Consider the following 12,217-nt stretch of genomic DNA (forward strand, 5'->3'; position numbering starts at 1 on the left):
TTTTATCCGATTTGTTTTCTTCTTCTTAACTTGGCCTCTTGCTGTGCGATCAAGTAAACAATTCAATGGGCCATATTTTTGACCGCGTGAGGGCGCTCTCAATCACTTCCGGGGTATATTCATTCATACGCAAAACAGTTTTTAAAGATTGGAACACATTATAACCACAGACATCTAATCCATCACAGACAATAAGACTTTAAAAGGAGCCGTTATAATCCACCTCTAAAGCAAATTGAACCTACGGCGCAACAAAAGTGACAGAACGCCTATTAATTTGTGCAGGGCGAATCGCGTGTACCCCCGGAAGTGATCAAAATACTATTTATAGCGCCCCCGCGCGGTCAAAAATAAGGGGCATTCACCTCAACGACCTCAGTTGAGCCGTTGATTACAGAACACAATTGACTGCATTATACATGTAGCTTTAACCGAATCTCTATCTGTATGAAATCTGTATGCGAGTAACTACATGGTTCCTTCTGATTCAATTTTTACGCTTTAGGTTAGCATTTTGATCTCTTTTTCCCATACTCATTTCGCAAATAAAAACAGTTACTGCTTATAAACTCGGGACCGAGCAGTTAAGAGCTCCGAATTTCACCTCTGGTGTTTTTGGTCAGCAGAGTGTGGGTTCAAGTCCCCAGCCATGACACTTGTGTCCTTAAGCAAGACACTTAACCATTGCTTCGTCCTTCTGATGGGACATAAAGCCATTGGCCGTGTGCTGTGCAATGCACATTAAAGCCATTGGACCCTTTCGGTTCAGAAAAAAAATAAAAGTTCACAGATTTACAAATAACTTATAGGGTTTACAGAAGGCAATGGTGAAAGACTTCTCTTGAAATATTATTCCATGAAATGCTTTACTTTTTGAGAAAACAGCAAAAAAATATAAATTCTCGTTAACGAGAATTACGGATTTATTTTAAACACATGTCATGACACGGCGAAACGCGCGGAAACAAGGGTGGGTTTTTCCGGTTTTCTCCCCACTCCGATGACCGATTGAGCCTAAATTTTCACAGGTTTGTTATTTGATATAGAAGTTGTGATACACAAAGTGTGGGCCTTGGGACAACACTGTTTACCGAAACGGTCCAATGGCTTTAAAGAACCAAGTGCACTTATCGAAAAAAAGTGAAGTTGTTTCCCCAAAGCTCCTGGTTTGATTGGCTGCATATTGTGCCACAGCTCATTGTACACCATTACATGGTGCTATGGTTAAGAAGTAGGTCCCATAACCCTAGCTCCCACATACCTTGCAGGAAAAAAAACTTAAAGGTTAAAGCCTTGGAACGTCACCAAGTGACAAATATGCGCGCTGTTTACAGAAAAAAAAAAACCACTATTATAAAGGGAAGACATACATTTGGATCAGTCTTAAATTGAATAGCAATGGGAAATTGATTAGGAGCCTACAGCAGCTTTCAAAAGTATGAAGTACATGTACCAATACAGAATAATAAAAATAAGCATTTTTGAGAAACCTTTTACTTGGAAGAAATGCGATTATGTACAATGATACCATTTTGTATGCCCTTAGATTTGACTCCGAGAAGCGTTACTGTCGGTTATGCTTCTCAAATTGTGTATTCAAATTAGGGGTTATTCTTCCCGAGTGGACATACATGCATTCGCTCTAGATTTTCGGTAATATCTCTAAAACACAACCACCTTTTGTAAATAAGTTTGCACATGTTTATTTTATCGTATAGGCGATGTGACCTCCGACGCTACTCAAAAACCATAACATGATTCGTGCGCATACCGCCGGGCAAAACCTGTGTTTTGGCAGCCAGCTCGAAAGTGTACACAATCTTACCATGACAACGCGTCTTTTTGCCCAGCGAAACACGACGTATGCAGTGTTTTGTCAACAAAGGGCGATTTGAATGTAAACATAGGTAACATCGTCTATACTTCTACATTATAAAGGATAAAAACAATTGAATGGTTCCATAAACAAAGTATAATTTTCCTTCAAGATGAACTAATACAAAAGCCCAAAACAAATGGTGTTTTTTTTTTACAAGCATACGAAGACAAAATTAATAAGTGACATACATACACATGTATCATTTATCTTGTTTTATTTGAATCAGGAAGATTATTGTATAAGGCGGGCTAAAGATACCAAGTTAAAATACAGCACTGTGCTTAAATTAAAAATGGTGCAATACGCAAGTACTGATTTTATTAAACTGTATACGATGCCAGACAAGCAACCGACAGAATCAGAGTTCCAAATCCCGAAACAAATTTTAAAATGATTGTGAGAATTTCTGTGATTACGAATTAATTAATTTCTTATTTATACAATACGTGTCATCAATGTACTGTGATGTGGAAACTTATTAAAATCCAAATGCATTAAACACAAAATTGTTCTTCATACCATAACCCTTTAATATAAAAACTTTTGCAAACGCGCATGCAGGTATTTTACGGTAAAAGTTTGGAACCTGAAAAATCTTTAACTGTTTTTTGGGGGGTCATTTAACAATACTAGAAATATTGTCTTTTATCAAGTTTTGATTGCAGAAATCTTTTAACTGTGTGATTCTTACACACTGACAACTTAAGCGGTGAAATTTTCGATTTACATGTAGTTAGTATGGATCACAACATTACACTTTGTTTTTTATCATACAGCCTTACTTTCACCAACAAAACTTGAGAATAAAAAAAATAATAATTCACCCTCCATGCTCGGTATTACACTAAATAATCCTTAAAATAAACCAATATATCGATATCCTCAGGAAATAATGGGGTATCCTTTTTAAATCTTTACTGTTATATGACATATGTACATTCCAGAACATTATAATGCAAACCGACTGTTACAAAAAAAAAGACAAACACAAACAAAAATTATGTAATATAACCATAAGAGGGAATATCACCATTAAATGACATATCCTCATCAATGGCTTACGAGATCGGTAAAATAAAAAGTTACAACAGAAAAATTACAACATAATTCGGAACATTCTTCTCGATTAACGGATGAAGCTTCAACAGAAAAATAGCATCTTTGTTAATCAGGCAAAGCATTAGACTAGTTCCTACTAAACACAGCTATTTACACTGCAATCAAAATCCTTAACGCTTTATACATTTAAATGTTCAGGAGATGTCCCATAGACAGCATGCAATAATGGTACGACAATCTGGTGTTCAAGTGTTCAAGCCTGTATGCTTTTGATTTTTTAAAAGGACAAGGGACCCAAGGCCTTTTTTTTCTCCTTAAGCACATGAAAAGGCGTGCTAACCTTCCGGTACTATATTATCACAATGAATGATGTAACATTACAAATCCATTGTGAGCGTGCTAGATGGCTGCCTAACTTTCTTACTAACCTGTGAAATACACTAACACCTCAGCAAATTTTACTGCTACAGTAAGCACAAAAATTTGCATACCGTTAAGCGGCTCTATAAAATTGGGCCATGGTCTATTTATTCCAAGCTAACTTTCCTGGATAAACCTGTGCATGTACTGCATAATATCTGTATATACAAACTGTCTTACAATGCTTTCACTGCACTGTATCTTTATGAAGATTTGTGGCCGTCAAAAGCATTCAAAATCTCCTCCAAAAAGTAAAAGATCACTTCAAAAAGGTCTCCTAAGATTGAGGGGAGATGAGGACCCTAATGCTGGACCGGGAGAGTGGAGGGTTGCGACCAAATCCCAAATTGATGTAGGATAGACTACACCTCACATCATCGCATTAGAATGCTTAAGCATAAAAAGTTGCTAAGCACAAGAAAATAATGCTTACCAGAATCAGTTTACTAGCTAAATTATCATTTTAAATGTACAAAATGTAACTGGCGTCATGCTTAGTTCTGGCGTCATGCTTTCAAGTTATGTTGAGCCAACAAATTTTAAGCAATAGTTTTTTGCTTAAAGCAGCTCTATGAAATTGGGCCCTGATATGGCTCAAACTGTCGAACAGAAATATAAAATCTTCTCCTAACCACTTCTTAATACAACTCCCAATCTTTGTATAGTATTTACTTGCACTTTTCTACACTGAGTGATGAGCCATTCTCTACTGCTGTTATGTCGACTTGTTTGATGTGATCTGGCTTATCTCCGTTCTCGTACTTCTCCCACATCTTATAGAAGAGTCCTTCGAGTCCCATGGTGTATGTCTTGACGTTGAAGAGTGGACTCTCGGTACGACCCTTCCACACTTTGAACTTCATTTGCTCGCGGCTGTAAAAGACAAATAATAAATGATGAGTAAAAAAAAATGTATGAGTTAAAAATGTACCAGTTAAAAAAATGTACGAGTATATCTTTCAGAAAATAACAGTATATTTATATACAAAAATAAATACAATATTTTGAATACAAAACAAAAACAACAACCACAAAGTAAATGTTTATGTTGATCTTTTAGAAATTGATATACAAAAAGAACACGCATTACTTAGCGTGATTAAAAACAAAGTTCCTTATAGCACAATTCAAGTATTGTAATAAATATCACACCCAGAGTCAACTTGGAAAAGAACACTTTATAATACAACCCAAAAGTAGGCTCGTCTCAACTAAATTATGGCTCATCAAGACAATATTGGTATACGGCACTGCTCTAGAATTGCAAAGGTCGAGGGTTCACATCCCACCAGTAAATATGCCTGTGATTTTTGTTTTGACAGAACTCGGGAAAGTACCGAGCATACAGTGCTAACACACTTTGGTGTATGGGGAAAAACCCAAATGAATGTCCCTGATGCAAATTTATTATCTATCAAGACAGTGGTATTATTCCATTTCATCAGCATTTATTGTCTGAAAATAATTAAATTCCCCTGGACAAGATGCCAGTCCGGTACCCCATTTGTACTCCTTGGTAAAGGGAAGCACTTGTGTCTTTGAGCATGCCATGCTCAAGGACACAAGAACCGAGTCTACCTCTCAGCCTTGACACCCCACAGAAACCATTTAGTAACTTAAAATGCAACCATATATCAGACATGGAATTTTAGATTTGCAAAACAAGAAAAGGAAATTGGAGGGTTGATTGTCAAATATATGCCTGAATGAACTATCCTGAGAAAATACTCTCTGAACATTTCACTATAACATTAACAAGTCAATAATATTGTTTGCACATTCCCTGTAATTTAGACTGTACTATCAACCACTTACTTTTAAGGCACAGGACACGTTTGGTAATTTTCAAAGACCAGTATTCTCACTTTGTGTATCCCAACATAACATGCATAAAATTACAAACCTGTGAACATTTGGGCTCAATTGGTCGTCAAAGTTGCAAAAGAATGAACAAAAAAAACTCACCTTTGTTGCACAAATGTGAGCTTTCAGATGCATAATAAAAGACCTCAGCTGAAGTATTTTATTATTTGATATTATAAATCACCTCTTTCTAAAAAACTGTGTTACTTCAGAGGGAGACGATTCTCACAATGTTTTGAACTATCAACAGCTCTCCATTGCTTGTTACCAAGTAAGTTTTAATGCTAACAATTATTTTGAGTAAATACGAATAGTGTCCAGTGCCATTAGCAAGTATCTCAATACATGTATTCACAGTCCCTGCATATCAAACCCTACAATCAACTATTTACTTATTAACCGCATCAAACATTAACTTTGAGGGAATAAAAAAGTACTTACAATTCTAGGTCTGTTCCCAGCCTTGTGGCGATGGTCTCATATTCCTGTCTAGAGGAGGCAACCAATTCAGTGCACCCTAGACAATTGAGCTGTGATGCAGCGACACGAGATGCCAAAGTTTCACCTGTAACAAAATACAATCAATTTATTATTAGTGTTGTACTAAAAAGCAATTATTTTTTTGACTTAAAAGAAAAATGTTGCTCTACAGAAGAGGTTACCACCCAAAATATCGAGCCAGGGTTTGTTTACATGCATTACACAGCCAGGGGACCTAGGGCTTTACATCCCATCAAATTGACAAAGCAATAATGGTCAAGTGTTTTGCTAAGGAAAATACTGAAGCACCCCGAGCATCAATAAGAAGCCACTATTATTATTATTATTATTATTATTATTATTATTATTATTATTATTATTATTATTATTATTATTATTATTATTATTATTATTATTATTATTATTATTATTATTATTATTATTATTATTATTATTATTATTATTACTATTGTTATTATTATAGGGTTTCTCGGTCAATTTCTGAAAAAGAGCAGCCAATTTAACCATCAAGCTATTCTATTTCGCGCAAAATCGAATGCTACTGAAAAGAGTCATTCGATTTCATTTTATGATTAGCCAAATGTAATGTTGCGTCATTCGATTTAACAAAATAATCATTCAATTTAACAATTCATCAAAGCAGCATTCAAATCCGCAGTCGCTTCTTAAGGCGTGCGTCTCGAAAAAGAATGACGATACACTAAATTGAACATAGTGCTAAAGGAATTTGACTAGACTGAAAACGAAATTGAATGGCCAAATTCTGAATTTGAAACACAGTAACAACTGGAGAGGGAAAGCAGCTTTAATTCGAACGCATGAAAATGAAATTGGCTGCTCATTTGCCAAATTCGACTGAGAAAACCTATATTATTATTATTAATGAAAGCTCTGAACACTGTGACTCACCAGGTAGGGTGACCATTGGGGTACCTGCCCACAGTACATCCATTCCCGTCGTATGACCATTGCAGAGTGGTGTATCTAAACAAACATCAGCAACTTGACCACGGCGGACATGTTCTTCCTTTGAAGCAACAGGAGAGAAGATGAGACGACCAGCTGGCATGCCTAGACGGGTTGCAGTTGCTGATAGGTGTGGTTCACCAGTAGCGGGGAAGCGGAGAAGCCACAAAACGCTATTGGGTACCTTTTTGATAATCTGTAAAAGAAATGCAATACGAACAATGTCAAAAAGTGAAGCATCAATCAAAAAGTTGGAGGAATTCAGGGGTCAACCGTTTATATTTACAATTTTTTCTTACATTTAATGTGCAATTTCAAATGTGCAAATAACAGGGCTGTGATGGGCTATTAAAAAAAACCTTTGTGTGCTTTCAGATAGGAATAAAAAGACTTCTAGCTAGAAGTATTTTGTTACTTAATTGATAAATAACCTCTTTCTCAAAAGCTATGCTGCTACTTCAGAGGGAGTGATTTCCTACAATGTTTTATACTATCAACAGCTCTCCAATGCACGTTACCAATCAGTTTTTAATAACTTGATCTGAATGAAATACTAATAATAAAAAGTTTCTTTTTTTTCCTTTTTGTATTTTTATTATTATCATTATTATTATTTTTTGGGGGGTGGGGTGGGGATGGGGGTGGTGTTTCCAGTTCAAAATAAAGAAATCACATCCCTGAAATTAATTCTGCAATATAGGACTTAAAAAGGGGAAACAGGAAAGGAATACTCACAGAAACCCACATCTGCAATGTGGCTGGGTCGATCTTGTACAGTTGATTAAAGTTGCAGTAGACAATTGCATCATCAGGGATGTTGTACATAGAGCGAGTGGTGATGATGGGAGTTGATGGGATTTCCTCCCCAGTAGCTGCTTTGGCTTGCACCTTTAAAGTTAAACAAGATCAACAACATTAATGTCAAAGTTGACAAACAATATTTTTAATCAAAACTTCTTCTTATTTACAGCAACTTTTAAAAGTGCACACAACCTATTGGTAATTACTCAAAATTATTGTTAGCATAAGAAGTAATTGGGAGATGTTGATAGTATAAAACATTGTGAGAAATGACTCCCTCTAAAGTAACATAGTTTTTGAGAAAGAAGTTATTTTCCACTAATTTTTTTCAAGCTGAGACCTCAGAATTAGATTTTCAGTTCCGAAATCAAGCGTCTGAAAGCACACAACTTCGTGTGACCAACGGTTCAAATTTTCACAGGTTTGTTATTTCATGCATATGATGAGATACACCAAGTGAGAAGACTGATCTTTGACAATTACCAATAGTGTCCAGCGTCTTAAACTCTTTCCGTGCCAAGACCCAACATGTATGATATATTTTATGTAATGTTCTATCTTGTGTACTCAAAAGTGTCTTTATTGTCGTACATATACGATCTATTACGACCCATACTATACATATTGTCATAAGAGGACGATAACTAAATAAATACTATTGAATTTGCAATAAAAATCAGCAAGAAACATTTTGTTTTGTGAGAAACACTTGTTAAATTTTCGCCTGATACTACATGCCCTCTGGTCATTGCCTTGGCGCCTTTGAAATGCTCCATTAGAAATTTACAATTTCCTCGTAGGGTGCCCTTTACCAAAAAGAAAATGCCTTGGTGCCCTTGCCCTTTCAAAAACGGAAACTTACAGGTCTGTTTTTGTTTATACACAATTTGGAAAATGCTGCGCACTTTAAGTTCAAATGGCAAACAAAAAGCAGGCACTGAAAGAGTTAGGCAGTGTCTAAATTGGCGACTTCGGCTACGACTTTGGCTAGATCGCCTGCCTATTCTTCAACACTGGCAGACGCACTGATCTAGCCAAGTGGCTGTTTCGGACACTACCTTAAAGACACTGGACACTATTGGTAATTGTCAAAGACTAGTCTGCTCAGTTGGTGTATCTCAACATATGCATGAAATAACAAACCTGTGAAAATTTGGGCTCGAAGTTGCGAGGTATTAATGAAAGAAAAAAACACCCTTATCACACAAAGTTGTGTGCTTTCAGATGCTTGATTTGGAGACCTCAAATTCTAAACCTGAGGTTTTGAAATCAACTTCGTTAAAAATTACTTCTTTCTCGAAAACAACATTACTTCAGATGGAGCTGTTTCTCACAATGTTTTTTTACTATCAACCTCTCCCCATTATTCGTTACCAAGAAAAGTTTTATGCTAATAAATATTTTAAGTAATTACCAACAGTGTCCACTGCCTTTAATAATGATTATTATATACAACCAAGCAGATCCTTGGCATTTGATTGGAGGATTGTCCATCACGTGATAGCAAATAAAAGTACCAATCCGAAAAGTACCATTGCACGCTGCCAGCGTGCAATGGTACTTTTCGGATGGAACGAAAAAGCTGAGTAAAAACATCACTGCGTGCGCGTGTCTTTGGTAACGCAGCAGTGTTACTGCAAGGCATATTAGTAACATTACTAGCATTCGGCTTCTACAATTAAAAATTGTAGGCCTACGCTTTGTTTGTTTTGAAAGTTGTATCTTTCAATCAAAATGACAAAGATCTACTTGGATGTTATATAAAACAAATAATGAATGTTTTTCATTCGTGCAATGGTGCGAAAATGTTCATTCGTTGAAAGCTGGAATGTTCCATTCAACTCGGCTCCGCCTCGTTGAATAGTACATTCCATCTTTCAACTCATGAACATATTCGCACCATTGCACTCATAAACATTCATTATGTGTATACTATTCAGAATGGAACTAATCTTACCTGGTTAACAGCCAGTCCATGTGTGATATTCATTCCATTGATTGATGCTTGGGCGTGTCCCTGAAGCACCATGGTGTTCAGTGCTTGTGAAATGGAATTATCTAGACAGGGAAACGTCAGTTTCGTTGCCATACCATTTTGGTTTGTGCTGTTGCTCAAATCCACCTGAATAATCAAGATAATAAAAATAAATTATTATTTTATTACTGTTTTATTTGTCATTACTATACCTCATACATATTCATGACAGAGAGTCGAGTTCTCATTGGTCCATTCATCACCACGTGCCAGGTGTTAATTTTGTTAACTACCAAGCGCGCACGTGAGTATTCACGCAAGTGGTAAATGCGCATGACAAGTAATAGTTCCCCGGGAGCTATTCTACTTGTCATGCGCACTACCATTGCGCACCGTCATCCCGGGCGCTATTGATCGTGGCACCGTTTTGTATAATAAACATGCACGAAACAACACATGAACAAACTTATCATGTGCATTTTGTTTCACAGTTATCATTTTCTCTTGCTCAAAACTCATGTTCCGGTAACTGAATATATATGAAGTATAGTAAAACAAATATAACATGGTTTATTTCGGGTGACTAGTCGATGAGTTCCCCTCTTTTCAATAAGTGCACTGGGTACTTTTACGTGCGTTACACAATATACAGGATCAACGGATTTACGTCCCATACTAAGGACGAGATAATGAATCTTGTTCATAATTACCTTATCTGATAATGAGATGCCGTTAGCAACGGCTCCACCAACTGTAGCAGGTGCCACAGTATTGACCTTCTCCATGAATCCTTTGACATCCAACGCATTGATGATACCAATGGTGTCCCTCTTCAGTCCTTCCTTGGATTCAATGATGACTTTGTCCAAGAGATGGGGAAACATATTCCAGTGATCTCCAATGAAGAAAGTATGCGGCATGTAAGCTAGTTTCTCAGAGTAGTGGGGGTTGAGATCATTTGGTGATGTCACACCGTCTGTGATCAGGTAGTCCATGAACGAAGCTCCACTTGTACCAGGATAACCTAGCCACATGCTCTGCAAGGGAAAAATCACTCAATTAAGTCAACCATATATAGACCCATTGCATATGACGTCACACTCTCAAAATAGAGGCACATCATTGGACACTAGCTGTTCTCTGTGCGGAAACTATATATGGTCATGAGGCTGGTTTGAAATGGTCGACCACAGTAGTCAATCAATGGTTGACCAGCCTGGGTTCGAGTCAAAACAGTCAACCCTTACCCCGTTTTAGACATGTCATGAGCCGGGCCAATGTAAATGTTATGTTAAATTTGCCTGTCTGAAACCAAAATTTATTTGGGTCGACCTAGAGTCACTCCTAATCTTTTTGGTTCGGCACGACTCTGGTGCGCCTGTCTGAAACGAGTGTTAGTTAACCACAGTGTGCACTAGAACTTGCTCTAGGATGGATGAATGTATCTTGTTCTGCTGAATTTTTCTGTGTGCATTTGGTGTATTTGGTTGCCTGAAAAAAACTTGTCCTGTCTGACATGGTATTTATAAGTACTTTGTGCTAACCTGGATTGGAGCTGGTCTCAGTGCAAAGATCTCATTGCGTGCACCTTTTGTATAGCCGTTCATATTGACCAAGATGTGGATGCCGTCTGCATTGATTCTGTCTGCTGCTTTACCATTGCATGGTATCTGTGGGATCACATAATACAAATAATAATATCGAAGTCTTACACAGCGCTCGTATTTACCAAAGATACTCAAGGCGCTGAGAATATACAGACAAAAAGACAAATCAAAGGTCAAGTTGGTTCACAGAGTACATCAACACGATTTACAAAAAAAATCATCATTACGCAATAAGGCCCCCCCCCCCCAAAAAAAAAAACATGTTTAAAGCCCCTTCCACTTTACGCCTCCTTTTTCTCCATTGAAACTTTTTTTTTACTATCTCCGATGAAAACAAATAAATTTTGAAAGAAAAAGCTTAGCAGGTTGTCTTAAAAAAATGTGTCCTCTTTCCTTTTTTATTTGGCAAAATTAAACTTAGTCTTATTAAAACACTTACCTGGGAAAGATCCACAAATGATCCGACTTCTTTCAACACCTTAGCTCTGAAGTTTGTTCCATCGTCAGGACTGAGAGCATAGCAAAATACCTGAAAAAAAAAAACAAGAGATGTTTTCAGATACACTCCTTTAGTTGTCTATCAAACCTGTTTCCCAAAACATTTGACCGATACAAAGCCCATATTTATTGTACAATTCCAACATCAATAAGGAACTAGCTTGTTTTTAATGCAAGTCGCCGGACACACAAGGCCTCAAGGCCACTTCTGGGTGGGGCCTACAAATCAACTATTTTTCCAGGGGCCGTTGCCAACTATTTCCGAGTAGAAAGCACTACCTCGCCAAACAATCATGGTCAAGTGTCACGACCAGTACTCAAACCCATACTCTGCTGTTCAGAAACACCACAGCTTGAATCTGGTACTCTAAACCCGCTAGGCCACGACACGCCACAAGAGAATGTGCATCACAAAAACCCTTCAGTTGTAATTCTAAACTCTTCTTGTTATCTTTGAGCATGGTACATACCTCCACATTCTCACTGTGTTTGCCTGGGACGCTCTGCATGAGATGAGATGTTGGATGGTTGCCAAAGTCAGAGCTGACATAACCAATCCTTAGCTTACCACCAGACGCTACCAAATCTTTGGGGTACTGGTAGGGGGATTTGTGCAACACATTTATCTGTGAAGTCAATGAAAACATC

At 37.2% G+C, this 12,217-nt stretch overlaps 1 protein-coding gene across 3 annotated transcripts in view; it reads right to left on the bottom strand.

Moving 5' to 3' along the window:
* Positions 1 to 2,076: 2,076 nt before the first annotated feature.
* Positions 2,077 to 12,217, bottom strand: part of LOC117293848 (UDP-N-acetylglucosamine--peptide N-acetylglucosaminyltransferase 110 kDa subunit-like) — a 31,547-nt gene continuing 21,406 nt past the window's right edge. For all 3 annotated transcript variants that reach the window (XM_033776307.1, XM_033776309.1, XM_033776308.1), the window contains 9 exons: positions 12,040 to 12,195; positions 11,511 to 11,600; positions 11,009 to 11,134; positions 10,175 to 10,501; positions 9,447 to 9,611; positions 7,424 to 7,576; positions 6,632 to 6,884; positions 5,663 to 5,786; positions 2,077 to 4,231 (listed from right to left, as the gene is read on the bottom strand). In XM_033776307.1, the coding sequence (XP_033632198.1) occupies positions 4,027 to 4,231; positions 5,663 to 5,786; positions 6,632 to 6,884; positions 7,424 to 7,576; positions 9,447 to 9,611; positions 10,175 to 10,501; positions 11,009 to 11,134; positions 11,511 to 11,600; positions 12,040 to 12,195 (1,599 nt within the window). In that variant the 3' untranslated portion in view covers positions 2,077 to 4,026. The remainder of the gene's footprint in view (positions 4,232 to 5,662; positions 5,787 to 6,631; positions 6,885 to 7,423; positions 7,577 to 9,446; positions 9,612 to 10,174; positions 10,502 to 11,008; positions 11,135 to 11,510; positions 11,601 to 12,039; positions 12,196 to 12,217) is intronic.

Source organism: Asterias rubens, chromosome 8 (assembly GCF_902459465.1).
Source record: "Asterias rubens chromosome 8, eAstRub1.3, whole genome shotgun sequence".
Lineage (NCBI taxonomy): Eukaryota > Metazoa > Echinodermata > Asteroidea > Forcipulatida > Asteriidae > Asterias > Asterias rubens.